The sequence below is a fragment of the Aptenodytes patagonicus genome, chromosome 6 (genome assembly GCF_965638725.1).
Source record: "Aptenodytes patagonicus chromosome 6, bAptPat1.pri.cur, whole genome shotgun sequence".
NCBI classification, from domain to species: domain Eukaryota; kingdom Metazoa; phylum Chordata; class Aves; order Sphenisciformes; family Spheniscidae; genus Aptenodytes; species Aptenodytes patagonicus.
In genome coordinates this window covers 12,130,116-12,150,439 of record NC_134954.1, presented here as the reverse complement: position 1 = coordinate 12,150,439, position 20,324 = coordinate 12,130,116, and the positions used below count along the sequence as shown (strand labels likewise).

Here is a 20,324-nt window from a genome sequence, read left to right as displayed (position 1 = left end):
CAGGTGAAGAGACCATGATGGGAGCTGGCTGTGCTAGGATAGCAGAAGGAGTCTGGCACACACTGAGTAAAATGACTTTGCATTTATTTGGCTAAACATAAAAGCCAAAAACCCAACTCCAGAACAAGCCAGTAAGACACACGATGTGCACACAGGCCCATACAGAGAAGCCAGCACAGCAAACACTGACTGGGAAAGGCCAGCTTGAAGCAGCTGCTGCGGGGCCGGAGGTGACGGCAGGACTGGGTGATACAGCGTGACTGGAGATGGGCAGCAGATGCCAGATCATCAGCGTTAAGACCAGAGCCTGCTGCCGGGCACCACCGAAGCTTCTCCTGACCTGCACCCTGGTGCCCTCCCACCCTAATACCTCTGGCTAGCGCGACACGTTGGGGAAGCAGAGTCAGAAAGCCAAAGCTCCCAACTTTTATTTATTTAATTGATTCATTTTGGGGAAAAAGCAAGTTTTCTGTCCCATGAGGAGGGGGGAAAAGTGACTCGGAGCTTTTTGCAAGTGGCTGTGTTCAAAGTGAAACTGCTCAGCCAGAAGATGCACTGGTGATTCATGATGAGATTGCCAAATTTGACAGACTCCTGGCAACAGTACATGGCTATTACCAACATGGCTTTCTAGGCACCAGCAGAAGCACTGGGACCCAGCGATCTCATGGTTTTGCCAAGAAGCAACACCCAGACAAGCAGCAAAATATGGGACTCGTTCCCCCCCTGTCAGACAACCAGACCCAGCTCCTTACCTGTGGCAGGTAGAAAACCCACACCTTTACACCAGGGAGCCCTTGGCAGCGAGAAGCCCACCTTGAGGGCAGAGGGCAAGATGCAGCGTCAGTCCCACCAAAGTCACCGCTACTGCCAAGTGTGTTTGCTGCTCCAGCACCTGCCTCTGGCTACAAGAGCCAGACCGCACAATAAAATGCACAAAATGACGTCAGCGCAGGTGTGGGCCATAATTTTCTCAAGGGATTAAAGACCTTCTCCTACAGCTTAAGCAATATGCTGTTGAAGTGCCATGCTCTTCACGTCTTGCTTCTACCAGCATCCTTGGCACCTAGCTTTGCCCTGCTGCTGCTATTCTTTGCCATCAGAAAATCCTCTCCCAGGGGCTGGCTGCTGGTGCCAGCAGCCTCACACCCCAGATCTATAGAGGAACTGAGGTAGGGCTGTCTCGTAGGAGTTGATGCCTCTGGATTTAGCAGCATCAAACTCCACATGTTCTTCAATGCATGCTAGTTAAGTTTTATTCTTCCACTCTGCCTCTTACTTCATGCTTAGTTCAAGCACGTCTCTTCCAGATGCTTCTTTTGAAGAGTGTGGGATGGGTTAGGGGTATGCAGGACAGCCCTGAAGCAGCAGCACTGGGTATATCTGTGGGTAACAAGATGTTCCTGGAGAACTTGGCTCACACGTTTTGCCCAAAGACAAAGCTCTGTCCTATTCCTGATAGGACAGGGCAGTGCTGGAGATAAGGCTGGTCCAGCAATCCAGGAGGAAACAAAAAAACAAAGGGGGGGGAAAAAAAAAAAAAAAAAAAGACTAGTCTGGGATTTGAGTGTCCAATTTAATTTAAGTGCAAGGAGGAAGCAGGGATTATTGGTTACAACAAACAGCCCTGTTATTCCAAGCTACATGTAAAACCATGGTTGGCTTCTTACCAAGCACCCCAGGTTTTCCAGAGAGACCAAGAAACATGTTAAGGTCTCTGCAGAACAAACCACCATCCACAACACCATTGTTATCCAAATTTACAGAACACTGTTGCATAACTTGTGTTTAAAACAGTAGTAAGGCTCTAAAGCAGCCCGGCTTCGTGATCCGGCTTGGGAAAGCAACGCAACACCCATGGTGAGGAAGGGAAGGTGGGGAAGATGAGGGAAGAGAGAATGTGGGTGAAATAAAGTACGTGCTCTACCACTCATAAACCAGGGGATTAACAACTGGCTTGTACCAAGTGACCATTATTTGCTCCTTACAGCTTAAAATCCATAGCAGCCAGCCACGCTCCCAGAGCTGTGCACGTCCCCGCTGAGAGGCGTTCAAGTGGCAGATGAGGAATCCCCAAAATACCCTTTCCCATACCGGCTCTGGCCTCAACAGAAGCGGAGTCTCTGTCAAGCCCTTTGGCCAAGTGTGACAAAGGATCAGCAAGATAAAAGCTGGAAAGAAGCGGCAGCCTGCTCCTACCACAGGGCCACTGTGTCCCCTGGAAGCATCGCACCGTGCAGAGCCTGTGGCAGCACTTGACGATTCGCCTCCTTGCACCCGCTGCTCCCCGAGCCCCACGTCCCGCTCTGAAGACCTCCCTGCAGTATTGCTGATCAGGCCCGGAGCTGTCCTCTGCTCCCAGCATCGCAGGAGGACACGGGCAACTCAGCCCAGCAGCTCCACCCAGAGACAACAGATATCACAGGCAAATCCGAACAGAAAAGCAAGCGGAAGCTTCACAGCTACGCGACACCAAGTCCAGTCCCTCCAGCGCTGGCTGCCGGGACAGAATGCACAGACCTGCTCTGTGCACAGGCATGCAGCACGGGGAGGGCAACTGCCCGCGGGGAGCTGCAGGCCACAAAGCTCAGTGATTACTACAGACATGACAGCAGGCACGACTTGGACCATGGTTTCAAACGAGCAGATTACATGTTTAAAATCTTAAAAAGCTGCAGTGCTCTCTGATGCTCTTTCTGGCCTGCCTCAAGGAGTGGAGTAAGCGGGCACTGATTTGTGCATTTATTGCGCAAGCCAGGTAACTGTCACACGGGACCAGGACCCCTCACTGGGGTAAAACGTGCCCTTCATCAGTCCAGCTGCACACACCGACACAGACAGCAAACTGGCTGTACGAAATCATGTTTTGTCCTTATAGCAGCGACTTCATGGCACCAGTGTAAAGGACTGCTCCAGCCCTTAGAGCACAGGAACTGAAACACAGACAAACACGCACAGAGCACAGTGTTGAGGGGCCATTTGGACAGACAGCAAAACTTATTACACACCAGAGACTGGGACAAGGAACTTCTCAAAGGAGTACACACATTCATTTCCTACCTGGGCTCTCACACACCCAAGGAAACGCACAGACAGCAAGTGCCCCGAAGCAAAGATTCATTCTCTTCTCTCCAACAGCAACCGAGGGCTGAATTTTAGCTCAAGATTTAGCAGTCTTGTTAAGATTAGCTGGAAGGGCCTTTCCCCTGCAGCCCCCATACAATTTGGAGCTGTGAATGCTGCGCGCTTACGGGGTGTGCGACTCTATGGTGCTGCGAGTTCTTCCAGGGTGTAACTCCTGCCTGCTAAGCTGGTAGCCCCTACCCAGCACATCCTCACTGTGACACGCTGGGAAGCTCAGCTAAGAGGCGTGCAAGCACTACAGGGTCTGCTGGATAGATTCCTATCGGCTCCAGCGCAGCAGAGATGTCTCTATTTCCTAGAAGCCTCTTTACACCACCGCTTCCTGCGTGCTCTCAAGGTCACGCTGGTTGAGGAACCGAGGGGCCTTTCGTTTGGCAGCGGCACAGATACTGCCTGGGGGTGGGGGGAATAAGACAGAGGAGCTGAAGGAAAGGAGAGACAGATGGGTCTTCTCACTCTCCCTCTTGCCCGGAAGTTTAACAAGGGAAAAGAAACCAAAACAAAAGCCACGCTTGAGTGCTATTCTTTGCGCTTTAAAAGAGTATTTTCTTAAAATATAAAAACCATCTTCCCCCTGGAAACCACTAGAACGTAAACAATAAAAAGGGGATTTGGGGAGGAGAAGGGAGAGGAGGTTTGAATGTGCTTCCAGGCAGCAGCCCTTGCTAAGAGCAACGGGTGCCTCCAAGGCCCTGTGCTCACCGTCAGCCCTGTTCCTATGGCTCTCCTGCTCATTTAGAGTTCCCCAGTGGATCCGGACTTAGGATTTGGCGATTAGTGGTTCGCAGCAAATCCCGGTTGGTAGCTTAATCCTCTTCATCTTCACTGATGTCATAGGTGACTGCAGACTCGTTCCTGGAGCGGTTGACCGGTGAGGAAGGAGGAGTCTTGGTTGAAAAGGGCCAGCGGAAGGAGGGAGACGGAGAGCGGTCGTGCGTGGGGCTACTGCTGGGACTCTGCTTTGGGCTGATGGCCTGCAGCATCCGGCCCTTGCCCTCCTTCAGCATGTGTTTCTAGCGATGGAAGCAGGAAGACAGTTAGCATGGCTCAAACAGCGATGGAAATGGACGCTACTTACAGCTTGTGCAGCATTTTGAGTTGCTGTGTCCCTTCAATGCTTTGTGCAATATAAGAGCAGAAAAAGCCCAAGCATCGCTCTAGGCTTTGGAAACTGCACACAGTGTAATCATCACCCATTTCAAGCACTTGTAACACGAAGTGCCTGTGATATTTACCCAGCAGCACAGGAGAGCCTGGCAAAAACAAGTAGCTTCGGACTCATCCCAGGCCAGTGACAAAGTGACTGCCAATCTCTTGGCTGCTCAGTGGCCTGCAGGACACAAGCCAGAGTTTACAGGCGGGCTTGTGGGACATAGGGACTTTTCATGCTACAACGGTAACTGGCGTTATCCAGTTGGCAAGGGTGAGGGCTCCCTGTAAACAGGCTGCCCAAGCCTGGGACAACTTGTCTGGAGACCGGCAGCACACCGAGCACTGCAACAAACCGTAAACCTTTGCTCTGCAGAGCGTGGGGTCCAGAAGCCCTACAATGACTGCCAAGCTCTCCAAAATCCCCTTTCCCCTTTTCCCAGAGCAGCTCCTTACCAACGCGCCTTCTGGGCCAAACATCTCCAGGAAATTGCCGATGAACTCCCGGGACTTCTCCTCCCACTTCTGAATGAGGTCGATACTCTTCTCCTCCACTTTCTGGACAAATTCCTTCGACTTCTCCTCTACATCCTTCACCCTCTTTTTCACCTTATCCACGCGCTCCTGGAGGTGATATTTCTTCTCCTGTACAGTAAGCGGTGGATCAGAGTACAGCTCACCAGATCTGAGTGGCGACCACCTCTGCTCTGTGTTATTACACTGAACTGCTGCTTAAGACTCAGCATCTCCATTAGTCTTGTGACACTTCTCCTTCACTTCAGTGACACTTCTTCCCTAGACTAAATGGCAGACACAGTGGGGCTGTGAGATGCTTTGCGGCAGGCGCTGGCACAGTACACAGAGTGAGACTAAACCCAGAGATAAGCACTATCTAATAGGAGTGCATGGAAGAGGGAAATATTTATGCAATATACAGATTAGACTTGAGTGACCTGCTGTAGGTCTCTTTGCATATCACGATAGCACAAGTCTTTTTGCTGGGCATTTTTAAACAGAGGCAGAGTTACATGCCAAAGAGAGGCCAAGCAGCCGTTACCTCTCCTGTTTCATTTTTGTATTCGATTGTATTTAAAAAAACAGGCATAGTATCTGAGTGATAAAAAAAAACGTTTACTACTTTACTTCCAACATCAGAAGTGCCTTCTGCCATGTATTCTGCTTGTGGGCTAGAGCTGCTCAGCACAGATCAGAGTGTGTCCTTCTCTCCTGCCCAAGCACTGCTGCTCCTGCAGCTCCAGGAAGGGAATAGTACAGTGAGAACATCAGATTTTATCCTAACAAATGACTCTATCTTAAGAAGGTGGCTGGGGGAAGAGGAGAGATATGAGACACAGCAGCTGCTGCCAAGAACAACCCATACTTCATTCAATTCAAGAAAACATAAATTTCACCACATATCCTGTTCTCCAGCTCTTTCAATGGGTAAAACGTCACCAAGACATTTCTGACAATGCAGCAGTATTGGCAAAACCCCAGCTCCCCTGGTTGGGTCCCAGAGGCAGTTTCAGGGGCAGAAGTAGTCTAATTTCTACTCCAGGGACACTGTTTTGCTGCAATTGCTTAGCTCTGCAGACTGGCATTTTACTGGCATATGGCAGGACTGTGCTACCACTAGACAAGACTCTACGTCTCCACACTCTGTAAGATTCTGCTTCATGCAGCTTGTGGTGAGACACACTTCAACTCACGTTTATGAAGCTGACGTTGAGCTCTTTAGCTGTGTAGCCCCGCTGCAGGTTCCGTCTGGCATAAACATCATAGTCCCGCACTATCCGGGTGATGATATCTGATGTTGAGATCCCCTCAGTCCTCTGAGTTGGCGCAAACATGCCTAAAGTTGGGGAACAGGACCCAGGACAGCTGTAGCAAGACACATGGCAAAAAGCTGCTGCCACCTCTATTAGGAAACAATCTCTCCTGTCAAGAGCTCATTTCCTAACTGTCTTCACACCACCATGTCTTTGTCCTTAAATGTACAATACCAGGGTCCTCCTTTCTGGGACTATGAGGAAGACCTAAGTAAGACCAAAGCATGTCAAAACCATGTCAAAATACCATGTCTTCTAGCGAAAAGCTCTTCACTTTAGCTGGTTTAAAGACTATTGACTATAATCCACTGCACATAGGATAGTGGTGACAAGGACAGGACAAGGGGTCCTACAATTTAGCGGGTAGAAATATAACAAGCTCTGATGGCTGGGTTTGGACAGATCTAAATAAGCTGCACCCCACTGAGTTTTAGAGCAAACAGCTAGAGGAGCCACTTCGCTAAGTTCATGAGATTCTCCATTTGTGAGAATCTGTAAGCCAAACAGCAGTATTTTTTTTCAAAAGGTGGCTGTTAATTCAATCACAATAACTAGGTTGGAAGTAGGCATTAATGCTGGGCAATGCTTGGCCTGGGACATGGAACAGTCCTAGCCTTATGAAGTAGGGCCCAAAGCTGGGCTTCTTCCTGCCCTCAGAGCCCCCTGGGCAGACCTTGTTCCCAGAGGGCCACTGCCACTTCCCCAGGCATAATCCTGCCATACAGGGGCACAGGAGAAACTACAGCAGACCTTTGACAGGAAGCCCTGGAGAATCTGAGCCAGACCCACCTGCTTCTTTTATATGCTTATAAACATCATCGCTGCCAGCAGAAGAATAGGGGATGTCATCGTGTGCAACAAAGTCGATCTGAAAATTAAGAAAGCAATGCGAGTCAATGTTTTATCTTGAACGTGCAGGTCTCCTGCTTTCTGTCAAAGGATGGTAACTTTTTGCTCAACACCTCCACGCAGGGGTGTGACAGAGAACAGCAAGGCACTTTCCTCTCTTAAAAAGCCACACAGAGCAGTCTCAAGTTCTCACTGGCAATTGCATATCAATTGTAAGCACACACCAGAGAGGAAAGGCTGGGACTAAGGACACAGCTGTTTTAAGCTCCACAGAGAAATGGCTTGTTAATGGCGACAAGGGTAAACTAAGCAAACTCCCCTAGAGACTCCTTCACCTTCCAAAGCAGTTCAACAGATGCTAGAGACTCCCTTCACTTTATCTTACCAACTGACTAAAGACTCTCAAGACAGCTTGCCTGGTCTCCTGCTGCAGGGAAGCTGACGTAGATCTAAGCTGCTCCTGCTGTAAGCAGGGAGTTGGACCAGACGCCCTCCAGAAATCCCTTCCAACTCATGTTATACTCTCCCTACTGCGTTTCACACCAATCTGTAACCAGCATCAACTTCTCCTGCAACAGCGAGAACCCTCTCAGGCTTTTTCACCATGTCACAATCTCTACCTTATTTTAACATTACCTGCCAGCTCAGCAAATGCTTCTATTTTCCCAAGAAACCCACTCGATTCCCATAACCCAGTTCATTCTATATTTAAGGAGTTGCAACAGGAATGGGTTGCTCAGGCAGAGGTCACCCCCATGGACGAATTCTTGCTGTAAACAGCAAGCACAAACAGAGGCTAATCAAAATTCAGAATGGATCAGATGTCACAAATTACCCTGTGCTCTGCCAGGAACTCGGGGGTGAGCGTCCACGGCGCATTTCTCACCACTTCGTCCACATAGCGACAGTGCTGCACAGCGTCATACCGCTCATTTTCATTCATTACCGTGAAGCCCTTGAAGTTATGGGTTAGCTCATCACTGCAGACTGAAGAAACAGGCACAGAGAAGAGTGAGCCTGAGGTACTTACCCCAATGCTTTACAGCAAAAGGACCTTGCACACACCCCTGCTAAACCAGGCAACGGCAGCTGCTGATGGAGGTTGGCGCTGGCACTTTCAAACCCAGCTTTTCCAGCCACAAAGCACCAGGAACAGGGAGCGGCACAGGGCACTAAACTCCTCAGCAATTCTAGGCAGGATGTTTGGAGGATTTCTGCCCAAGCTGGGGACCTACACTCCAAGCCCTCAAGGTCTCTAGAGCCTACAATGCTTACCAAGAAAACCAGCCAATACAGAAGACAACTCTGCTGTATGAAATGGAACCCGGGGCTCTATCAGGCAGAAAACTGCTTATTAACATATTAACATATGAATGTCTCAGGCCTGGAAACTGAAGCCCATGAAAAAAAAAAAATTCCCTAAGCTCCTTATTTCATAAAAGGCCATACCACAGTCTAGTTCTTGGAAAATTGTATTAAAACAAGGGGTGTGTTAACAGCAAATCAAGTTAGCTTAATTATTATGTTCTATGAGAAAGTACGTGAACAACTCTTCATAATCTGCAATGTAAGACATTAAGAAGGAGGGAGTTTTATTTGGTTATCAGACTCAAAAGTAAACAAGGCATTACCAGTCTCACTGATATTGGACATATTTATGTTCTAGACAAACAGATGATAAAGAGCGGGTGAGACTGCTCCCAGCTTGGAGCTTATGTTCACTCGGGCTGTGGCCTCTTGTCTCAGTTCCTGGTGCAAGGGGAGCAGTTCATTGCCCTCCACCTCCTCACCAGTCTCCCAGAGGCAGAGAGCATGGTTGCACACCTTGCTACATGACTTCAGGTCAAACTACCTGAAGTTACTTTCCTGTTTGATGTACAACATTTATGCACATGGGGATGTCTTTCCACCTGCAAGATTTCTAAGCTCAGAGCGTTCTGTAGCTTGGAGCAACTATTTCAGCTCTCCTCCCTCCCTTCCCCTTCCAGACACTACTGTAGCACACACAAAAAATGCAGAAGTACCACTATAAAAATGCCCTCAGCAGCAAGTGAAACTGTGATAAGGAAACAAACCACACAAAGGCGTTATGGTCACTCTATTGCAGGATCAGAGTTTCATTTTGCTTCAGGAAGCTAATGGTAATTGAGAAAATTAGTTAAAGGTATTCTCAGCTTTGATACTTTAACATCATTATGCAGCCTGACCAGAGGTCACCTCCTGATAGACAACATGCGCAGCCTGACATGTCTCTAAGGTGGGTGAAGGTATGGGCACAGAGGCACTGCCTGGACAGAGGCCAGCATATTACAGCAGCCAGAAGAAAGGGTTTCTTTATTCCCATTATATTCTTGAAGGAGGCCTGGCTGAAACACCTCTGTTAGATCCCCTCAGGCAGCCAGCAGGCTATTCCTGGCATCATCTAAAGACTTTTGAACCTAACAGACAAAATGAGGAACTTTTATTTGGAGAAATGGGGCCTCACTGACTTCCACGTGGCCAGGCACCACACCCATGAAACCACCTTTATCTCCACGCTCCTAGTGGGACCTGTTTGGGATTAGCCACAAGCAATCCCCAGCGGAGAGCTGGAGCGGGGGAGCGACTTGCAGGGTGATACAGGTGACACAAAGCTCAACCAGCCACGGAGGGACTGTTGCTCATTCTTTAACTGTCTCATTCGAGGGGCAGATGCTCAACTGCCCCTAATATATTTTGATACTCAGATGTGCAACTCACCGGTATCTGTCAAAAAATAGAAGGGTCAAATTAGAACAGCCTGATCAAAAATCTTTTTCTTAAGCACTCATTTGGTACAGGATATCTTTCTGCAGACATATTAACTCTCAATATATTGCAATAAGACTCCAAGAATATTTGGGATAACTGGCTGCAGTTAGAGCCACTAAGGCCATAAAGACAAAAACCCTGCTATGCCATCTGTATGCACAACCACGGACGGACGTAAACTGTACTCCTACGACAGCCAAAGTCAACAAGGTCACTCCTTACCTCCGACAATGAGGTATGTGTTTGGGAAGAGGTTCTTCGCTTGCATCAAGGCCCGGGCATGTCCAGAGTGAAACAAATCAAATATTCCATCAGCATAAACTCTGACGGGGCGATCCACTGTGCCAAAGAGACAGAGAGACATTTGTGAAGATGCCTTCCTGGAGAAGCAGCTGCTGCTCATGCCCGCATTTGGGGACCTCCTGAAACTCATGGGGGCGTTGCAGAAAACTGGCAGAATGCAGAGCCATAGCCAGGAAAGATTTGTGCAGAGAAATGGCTGGCTTTCTGCCTTCCCACATGGAAACAAATGCAGCTGAGGACAGAGCTGAAATACAACCATGTTCAAAGACAGACTCAAAACTTACCAGATATCCACCAAAACAAGGTGAAGGGAGACCAAGGGGAAAGCAAACCCTGGACATTTCCCTCCTATGGAAATCCAAATGCAGCATTAACTTTTTGCACAGCAGTGAGCTACCAGAGGGAAACCGGCCAAAATGTTTCATAGGTGCCCGATTTCCCCCTGCTATCCAGGATGGCATCTCAAGACTTTTTCAGCAACCTCCTCTGCAGCCCACTGCCACAGCTACCAGTCTGGCTGAGGGACGAGACTGTTCTGATTCCACACCAGCATCATCGGCTCCCCCAGTCCCATGAAACGTATAGCTGTATCCAAAAACCCAGCTGGACTACTCAAAGAAAAACAGATACAATTCTGCTGAACCACTGGCACTATCAGCTAAATCCATAGATAAAGAAGGAGGAACAAAACTTTCCTCAAGCCACCTCTGCCAGGGGAAGTTGTAGCTCTTCTCTTTGAGGTCAGCGCAGAGGTAAAGTGACATAGTCTAGCACTGCCACGTAATAGCAGGTGGCTCCCTGACTTCTGGTCTCCTGGGACCACACAGGACTCTAGCTCTCTTGCTGCTGGTAACAGAAAGCCACGCATTCTTGGTACCTGACGCACTTCGGAATGGCCTGCTGCTCTCTGGCCCGATTCAGGCAGACAGGCTCAGAGGAGTGGTGTGAGCAGAGGCACACCAAAGCTGCAGCGAGGTAGGGGCAGAGCAAAGACCTAGCAGGAGAGCTGAAACCCCATGGGTCTGGGCAGGGCCCTGAAGGTACCTAGAGACAGAGCCTGGGAGGCAGCAAGAGGATGAGTTGATGCAGAGGTAGGGTTGTTAAATTCCAGCTAAGCAGAGGAGTCAGTTTGAAGACAGTCTCTTACAATCACTTTTCCGCAAATCCACCTCAGCCTGAAGATGCCAGGAGGCTCTGGAGAGCCAAGGATCTGGAGATCTGAGACTGCAAAAGCTTTCTGTATGCCAGAAGAGGGCTGGTCCTGGCAGACCTTAATTAAAGTGCAACCATGTTCTGGAAATTGGCTGGGATATCCTTCCCTTTTCCTCCATACCTGCAGCAGCTACAGTACCTGAGCACAGGCATAAACAGCAACAAGGAAGCATGCAGTGAATTTTAGTCTTAGCAGGCAGGAGAGCCATCCCTGTTGAAATCAGAGACCTTTGTGCAGGCTCTGGAGACTTTCAGCTGGGAAATTAATGTGGACTGTGAAAAGCATTGGACTTCCAGAACCTCCTGCAGGAAACCACTGCCAGGTCTCAATCTGAGCTGGCTCATCTCTCAGCAGCAGTCAGGTAGGTAGAAGTGCAGCATTTTTATTGTCTCGGTTTCCGTAACAGAGAGGCCAAGTAAGACAGCACTGTCTGCACACTCTGGCAAGAGAGTGCAGCCATCCTTCAGGAGTCAGTCCTGCCTCTGCCTCCCCTTTGGACTTACAAAGAGAACAGTGTTTTTCCCAGCCTGGTTTAGAGAATAAAAGGACATGTTCTTGTTGTGGGGCTGGCCTACTGTGTTTAATTTAACTTTAATTCAAATCCAGGCTACAATGGGACATTCTGGACAAAGATGCATGTTGGTTTTACTTGCCCATTTCAAGTTTCAGAAGGGATGACTTTTAAAGTGCTTAACTTTAAGCTGCCTCAGACAAAGTAGTAGAGAAAAATGTTCAACTCTGATACTACTCTATAGCTGTCAGTGGCACAGGAAGAGCTAAAACACAAATATCTATTTGCTTCAAATAGTCTTACTGGTGCAGGTATGGCTCCTCACATACAAAGGCTCCAATTTCAGTTGTAATGGCAGGCCCAATTTCACACGGGAACAGTTATCTAATCACCAAAGCATTAACTAGGTCATTCGCTGCAAACCCGGTCTGACGTACAAGGTGGGTTCGGTCTCAGAGGTATCAAAATCACACCTGTCCCTCCCCAACCCGACATTTATACAATTCTTCCAGTCTGTTTTTTACTTACAAGGGGTCCCTCTCATCGCTTCTTCATATGTTACTCTGATGTATGGCTTGCTGTAATCGATTTCCACTTCATCTGAAAACGGAGCCGGTTCCCTCAGTCCCTAAACCACCAGAGAAGGTTAGCTGTGAGAATGCAAAGGTGAGTGCACTACGTAGCGGCAGCACTGCCACTGCAGTGTCCTAGTCACTGAGTGACTCACTGTGTCTCTGCACGATTCAAACACATGTACGGAAAGACTAATTAGTGTTAAACCTCAAAACAGCCCTGCAGGGTGATTAGCCTGAATTTAGAGAGGAAGAGAGAGAGAGAAAAGTAGAGTTAAGAAGGTGGTAGTCATACTGGACCCAAGAAAACTGGAGGCTCAGATCTGCAGCTGGTAAAAACAGACTTTTGACAAACAGCGGTTCACAGCAGCACAAGACAAGCTTCATCAAACCCCACCGTCGCAGCTCCAGCTATGCCCACCCAGGCAAGACCATCACTTTGCTGTGCCTGAGTGCTTGTGCTGTAATGTACAAATTGTAACAGCTCCTCAATTTGAGCGTATGAACAAGCAGAAGAGCAATACCAACAGCAGCACAAATTCCCAGGGAACGGGTGTATTGTCAACCATTTCTGAGCTATACACAGTGAGAGACTGACCTCGATCTGTAGCAGAATATCTCCAACTGCTGAAGGAAAACCCCTCTAATCTGCTAGCTTGACCACAGCAGTATGTTTAATCAGCAGCTGAAGTCCAGGCACCATTTCTGGTCTCCTCTGAATGGAAACAAAACATCTGCCCTTCCCATAACAGAACAAACGGCTCAATTTCCTCCTAGCTGGAAGGTGTGGGGCAGCAATAGATGTCTCTTTCCTCAGCCAGAAGACTAGGAAACAAGCTTGGAGATCTTTACAATAATACCTTCAAGCTGCAAAAAGCTAATCAGTTTCCTCTCTGCCTTCCTGTCCCATTGCAGCATCGTGCCACAGTGCCCAGCACCACTGCAACCAGAAAGACCGCTGCTATTGCGGTTATTGCTACTGTCATTCCTTATTAGAGTGCTCAAAGTGAAGTGCACAGGAAAGCAACCAGTGACCACCACATTCAAGCAAACTGATACTGCTGAAAATCTCCTTTAACTTACTGAGGCTCTAGTACCCGCGTTTCACACACCACCTCCTCTACCAGGATCCTTACTGTTAGGTAAGGCCCGTGCGTCTCTCCTTTCATCACTGCCATTATATCTGGGACTTGTGAATAAAACCAGACTCTCTGCAGTTTGGTTGGCACATACCTGGTACGAAGCTAGGAATAAAAGCATTGAAAAACCTATCAAAGTTATCAGAGGATGATAGAGAAATGCCCTCAAAAGCTCCTGCCACAGTCTTGCCCTTCCTCTGCAGTGCCTACAAGGGTCAGGACTCAACCCGATGTGCACAATACAACAGAATTGTGTGTCAGCAGGCTTGTTACTACCATCTGCTGCTGAGCCCCGCTGCTTTAGGGGAACACTCTGCCAGCCAGCTGTTTAGTTGGGAGTGGTAAAAGCTTCAAGGCAATGTCACAGTTAGGCAACACTATTGCTCTTGCTACAATAAATAAACCTTTCACAAAAGGAAGAAAAGAGAAACCTTTCATCAGGAGGTCTGCGTTAGCCCTGTGGCTAAAAAACAGCCAGGAAGTTTAGAAAGTGGCTAGATTTTACTTGTCTTGTGCTGTTCATAGACAGATGCTTTATTTCTAACACAGGACAGACACCAACTTGAAGAGCAAGAGATTCTCATGGAATAACCTGTGCACTTCTCTTTCCTTACCGAAATATATGGGGTCTTTAAGAGGGACAGGGTGGGTTTTGACAACAGTCAAGGAATTAAGGCTCTGTGGGAAAAGTCATGCAATGTCTCAAGCCTCCATTCCCAATGCTTGTCTCCCCAATTCTCACTTCTGACACTGCTCTTACTTCATTACCATCTGTCAAATGCCCTGGGACAGGACTGAAGTACTCCTGAAGAGCAAAACATTGTTATCAAAGAGGAAAGCTGCAACACATCACCATATTTTGCCAAGGACTATGACCCCAGTATGACGTGGCAGGGATGGTAGCTGGCTTTTGACAGAGATAAGGAAAGAGCAACTAGAGCACATGTGATACACAGGACAGCTCCAGGAAGAGGGCAGAGAAGAGCTGTAAAAGCCCATCATCGCAATATTGTGGCAAGGACAAGTTAAAGTCAGCTCTTTACACTGGCATTAACTGGCATAGACCCCCTTTAGAAGAGACCCCACTGGCTTTAGCTTGTTAAAGCCATCCCGAGGTTGATCTAGGAGAAATCCTTTTGTTTTTTGTTTTTTTTTTTTTAATGAACATGCCTGAAATATCAGCAACATAAATGCAGTCTCCTGCCAGACCAAGAGAATCAAACAGTCATCTTCCCAGTGTTTCAGAGCACAGATTCAATAGATTGCTTCTGCAGGTGCTTACAGACTTCAGACCCTCCTAGAGTTCCCCTGACTTGAACAGGACTGCTTTCTGCGAGGTACATGAGTTGTTACATGCTTGTTTGGAGTATTTCTCCCTCCCGCTGGGTCACTTAAGAAAACCCACCTGTGAGAAATGAATGCTTATTTCTCCATGGATATCTATATGCATGCCTGTTGGGGTTCAGCTTAAGTGACTACAAACAAGCCTGACACACCACAAAAGCAGCTTAGCGACACTTGCCTCAGACCTAATTTAAGCCCATGTTGTAAGCATGTTATTAGTATGAACAAAGGAAGATTTTAAACTGGCTTTGCAAGAAGGATAGCTACTGTCATTTGCTTCTTCCCCCCCTGCTTTGTTTTCTGTGTCCACAGAAAAATCATCACATTTATCTTTCTGCTGTTACGGCTCAATGTCCTAATCTCGCAGGCACCTAAAGCTCCTATCTCTGCTTACTTACGAATGAGCGTCGGGACATTTTTTGAGGGATTCCGTCCAGCTCTGTCGCCCCATTAGGGCCAGATCCATCTTTTCTTCTTTTTCGGGAATTCATCCTGGAGGAGGACGGCGGCTCCATCTTGCCAAGCACGTCCAGTGAGAACTGGAACAAAATGAAGGAGAGGGGGGGAAAAGAAAGAAAAAAAAAAAGATATTTCTCAGCTCTTCCAAAGCAGAATCAGTCAACAGCAGGCACAGCGTACAGAAGGTCAGCGCAAAGACACAGCCACCTAACAAGGGGCTTAGCCAGTTGTATTTGGCATCAGCTGCCAAGGCTTGACAAACAGTGCCTGGTGGGAATACGGAATCATTTAATGCAACTCAGAGCTGTTCTGCAGAGAGAAGCATGCAGCAGTCAGCTGGCTGGAGAGAAACTCGCACAAGAGTTGCAATGCAAGTTATAAATCATTACTACAAGGCTAATTATCCTATTTTAGCATCTGAAAAGCAACCTAAGGATTAAGGCATGCCCAGTCCATATTCAGCCCTCCCCCAGCTCTCATTCTGATGAATGCAAACACTCTTCTAGCCTTCTGTGCGCCCCCCGCCTCCCCCAAGACAGCTGGTGGGTGTACTGCATCCCTGTACAATCCTGAAGAGAGGAAGGAGCAGGTTTAAGCAGAAGGACAAGGGTGAGGGAAGGGGTGCAACCCATGGTCATAACTTAAATAACTAGCTGGCTTGCTGTTTGCTTTGTTGTTTGTGTAAGACCAAGCTGCAGCTCGCCAGTGGGGACAGCTCACCTTGGGATGGCTGCCACCATGCTCCCCTCTCATCCCCTGTCCCCACTGCAGTGGTGACTCAGCCGATGGTGAAGCAGCTGCTGACACCACATTAGGGCACACTTACTTCTGGCACTTTACGTACCAGGTTGTAATTAGCGGTGGTTCAGCTGAACTGCTTCTGTGATGAATAGACAGACAGACAACCAGCGTAGGACAGAAATCGTGACAGCTATCTAGAAATAAGCTATCTGTGCTTTTGAGCTGGAGTCATTGTACCTTCCCAAAAGGGCCCTGGATTAGGAAGCCCAGCACTTCACAGAGCTGAAGCAAAGCTAGGGATTCATAGAAAGACATGGCAGCAAATATTCCCTTTTCGGCTGCTGCAGGAGTTAGAAACAGGTGTGTCCTGGTTTCCACGACAGGTGCTAGATTAAACCACGACAAGGTGCGAGATTTGCAAAGTTTATAACTAAAGAGCAGCATTACCTCTCTCGCTCACTTGAAGTGTGCAGCTCTCCAGTGCAGCAAATGGTACTTCTGACCTGCCATTCCTGAGAGCTGCATAACCCCTCCGCCCAGAAATGATGCTTATGTGTGTGCCTCAACACCCTAATAATAAGAGCCATGTGGAATTTAAAATGTCTCCCCACCCACATGCAGTGTGTGTGCTGGAACATGTTAGGTGGGGCAAGCGCGAGGTATGAGAAAGGGCAGATGTCCCTCTGAACACCACCCCTCTCCTAGGCAGAGAGTTTCTGCCGAGCGTTCCTACTCAGGACAAGCTGGGACTGTCCTCAGTAAGGGCTGCTGGGCAAAGCTCTGCTGTTTAGCAACCAAGAAGCGTGGGCTTGATTTGTGAATCTGTGAAGCAGATTTAGCGATCGGACTCACTCAAGCACAAATGACTCCAAGTTAAGGAATGTTCCAAAGTAAGGAGTCAAACACAGTTTAATAACACACAAACATACCGCTCTCCCCACCTAGCATCAACAAGATGATACCTTACGAACAGCATTAGGGCCAAACACAGCTGAACTGTTTTTGGGCTACACACGTGTAAGTATCCCAGACTGCTCTGCTAGACCTAACACAATGCACTAAGAACAGGAAAAGAGAATTTTAGGTGTGTGGGGAGCCAAAAAAAATACTGGGGAGAAGACAAAAGTGACCGTGAAGAGCAGCCACAACGACATTTCAGAACTGCTTGAGCCATCCGGCACTCACTCCGTAATGCCTGCAAGTCAAGTTTGTCGAGTTTTCCCCATTCCCGTAATTAATTTACTATTTCCTAAGAACAGACAAACATACGGAAGTGTGCAAAAGCAATCTCAGGCAAAAAGAGTTTGCAACCCTGAGCTCGAAGCCTTCAAACACTTAAGCAAATATTTTACTTTCAGGCAAGATCTGTGCTATAAATGCAGCAGCCTTCAGAGTACCTCTGTGAAAACACAGGGTATGACACAAGTAATTCTTAGGTTTTGCAAGGCGCCATCTTGCAAACACACTCTGTATCAGTTATTTACTTCACCACCATGGTCCTGTCAGAAACCATCCAGTTCACAAAAAGCAGCAGACCTCTGTCTCTGGTTCAAGTAACCCCAGTGTTCATGGAAACTGGGGGAAAACAGCAGCAGATTTTCTTGTTAGTTGGTCAAAATAATTTCACTGTTTCAAGTCACCTGTTGGTCTCTGACCACTCGCTTTCCTTCCCTTCGGAGACAATTAAAAGGTCTGTTAATATCCTGAATGCAGACATTCTGAACCACTGCCCAGCAAAATATTAAAAAGCGCTGGCAGAGGCTTTGGTGCTGAAGTACAGACATAGCATCCTCCACGCACAAACAGGTAAAGCTCTTCCCACGTTAGCTTGGCCCATCAGAGCAACCAGACTTCTCTGCACACAAGTACACTCTCTGCTGAGTTATCACCAGCGTCTTGCTGATGGGTGCAGAGCTCACGGCCAGCCAAAGAACTGCAGGTTACAGCACAGGGCAACACCGTGCTTTGTGCTGATGTACAGCAGCACTGTCCGAGCCCAGGAGAAATCTCCAACAGCTTCTTCCAACCCCTCCCACACCCAACCATCCGCTTTCCTCCACCCTAATTCACTTTTCCACTTCTCAGGGTATACGTAGTCAAATGATGGCAAACAATAGCTTAAGCGAATGGATTTGCTTTGCATTAAATAAGCAGCAGTGGTCAGACAGCACCAGCCACCCAGCAGCAGCTCTACCTGACATACCAAGGGAGAAACCTGCTTTGAGGACAGCACAGATATGCTCTATCTGCTCTGATGTTACAGGCTAGATGCTGCTGAAGGAGCCTCTCCAATGTCCGGAGAGCTGGGCTGCGCACCTCATGAGTGACGTAGCTGTGCCAATTACTCCAATTAACGCAGAAATTAAACAATAATTTTACCACTCTTCAAAGCTTTAAAACCTCTGTCCTGTGGCTAGTGTGTTTCTGGGAAGTCCTCCCACCACCAAACTTGTCTTCGTTAAAAACTGGGAACGCGTTGTTTTTAAAAACAAACCATACCTTACTGCGATAAAGCTACTAATCTTAGAATGTTTCATTTTGACCCAAATGACTAAAATAGCATCCCAAACAATTACTTACTAACAATGGGATCCAGCATCTGTAGCTGAGCTTAACACATGAGCACACAGTTTTGCTTCCCCAAATGCATAAAACACTGGCTGTTCTAAAATTAATTACATTTGCAGCAGATGGGGAAGGGGAAAGAGAAGATAAAGTCTCAAAGCTCATTCTGAAAAACTCCAAGATAAAAACCAGGCATAATCAGAAGAGCGAGCCCTGCTGTAAAATATTAACATTGTTCTATTTTGTTTAAGGCATCACCCTCCTGCATTACTGAGTCTGTGCTGAACATGAGAAACTGCTTGCTAGGAGCAAAGTTAAGAAGTGCCCCATTTGGGAAAGCCATGGGCAGATCACAGTCTCGGTGACACTTTACAAAACACTTGGGGCTTTGCTTCTGAAACTTACTTCTTTGGTGCACATCCTGTATCAAAGAAGCGCCTTGCATCACCTGCCAGCTAGCTCACCTCAAGAGAGAGAGTTGTACCGGCTCTGCGAGGAGCAGCTGACTGCCAAGGGGAGAAGAGTTGCTCTCTCTGTCAGGGAATCACTCCTCAGTCCCCAAGTGCAGATATTGAATGAAGGAGGGGAAGCAGTCGAAGGGAGAAATAGGAGTTTTCTTTAAACTGTGGCAATAACAGCCTTCAGAAATCATCCAACACTTTACTGAGAGTAATGCTACAAAGCTCAAGTCATTTCCCACTGAAACGCAGCCGCTTCTGGGAGGGAAGAAGGACAAGCATTGATTACCACAAAGAAAAAAAAAATACATAGGCAGGGAAGGAATTTAAAGCTTCTCCCTTAGTGTGAGTTAACTACACCATCATCCGAGCTGGAATTTAACCACAACACCAAAGTTAACACCTCTGGCAGATGGAGAAGGTCAAAATAGGCGCGGCAAATCTTCTTACTTAGCCAAAGCCTTATCTCACTGTCTGCATCTTCATGGACAGTGCCGATGCTTTGTTTAGCCTTGGTGGTGTCAGAGAACTGCCTGCCTCACACTACACCTGAGAAGCAGATGAGCTATTTCTGCACCCTAAGCACACTGATGGCATGAGGACCTGGCCCATCTGCATTCTTTGTGTTTTGATGTCCCCAGGAATTTCTTGAAGAATATTATCTGCAAATCTACATGCACTAGCAGGATTTCTTCTGCCACCTCTGCTGCTTTTCACTTGCAGATTTACACACCAAGGCAAAATAAATCCTGCTACTTACACTCATCCTGCTACTTAAACTCGAAGTCTGTGCAAAACAAGAGCTTACTGCAACAACTCAGTAAATGCTCCAGCCCAAAGCTGATGCATTTCCCACCAGGGATCTGAGTCAGCGCAAGACTGGCACACTGGAGCAGCGAGGCCCCTCCGAAACCCACAGCTCCCAGGCTCCCCGGGTGGCACTGCCTGCTCCCAGGCTCCCCTATCGTCCCTCTGAACTTAGAAGGCGTTGGCACAGTCAGATGTGACTATCATGTGCTGCTTTGACTACAAGATCATACCACTTTACAGGAACAAGCTATTTCTCTTCTGCTGACTCATCTGCAGGCAAATACTACTAAACTTTGCACTCTGCCAGCTGTCTGCAGAGAATTGCCTTGACACGTGGACAGCACCTAAGCGAGAGCCTCAGGGAAAAGGAAGAAGTCCTGTCACTTCAGATAATTCCCCTGCCAGGCTGTAAAATACCCAAACGACCCTGCATTCCTCAGTCATGGGG

At 47.8% G+C, this 20,324-nt stretch overlaps 1 protein-coding gene across 1 annotated transcript; it reads right to left on the bottom strand.

The window, feature by feature from the left end:
• Positions 1 to 67: 67 nt before the first annotated feature.
• Positions 68 to 19,210, bottom strand: PCYT1A (phosphate cytidylyltransferase 1A, choline). The gene is made up of 9 exons (XM_076341117.1): positions 19,014 to 19,210; positions 15,242 to 15,382; positions 12,317 to 12,416; positions 9,984 to 10,100; positions 7,807 to 7,958; positions 6,912 to 6,990; positions 6,003 to 6,145; positions 4,750 to 4,938; positions 68 to 4,157 (listed from the first exon to the last, which is right to left on the bottom strand). The coding sequence occupies exons 1-9, from the start codon at positions 19,026 to 19,028 to the stop codon at positions 3,951 to 3,953; spliced, it is 1,143 nt and encodes a 380-aa protein (XP_076197232.1). The 5' UTR covers positions 19,029 to 19,210; the 3' UTR covers positions 68 to 3,950.
• Positions 19,211 to 20,324: the final 1,114 nt, after the last annotated feature.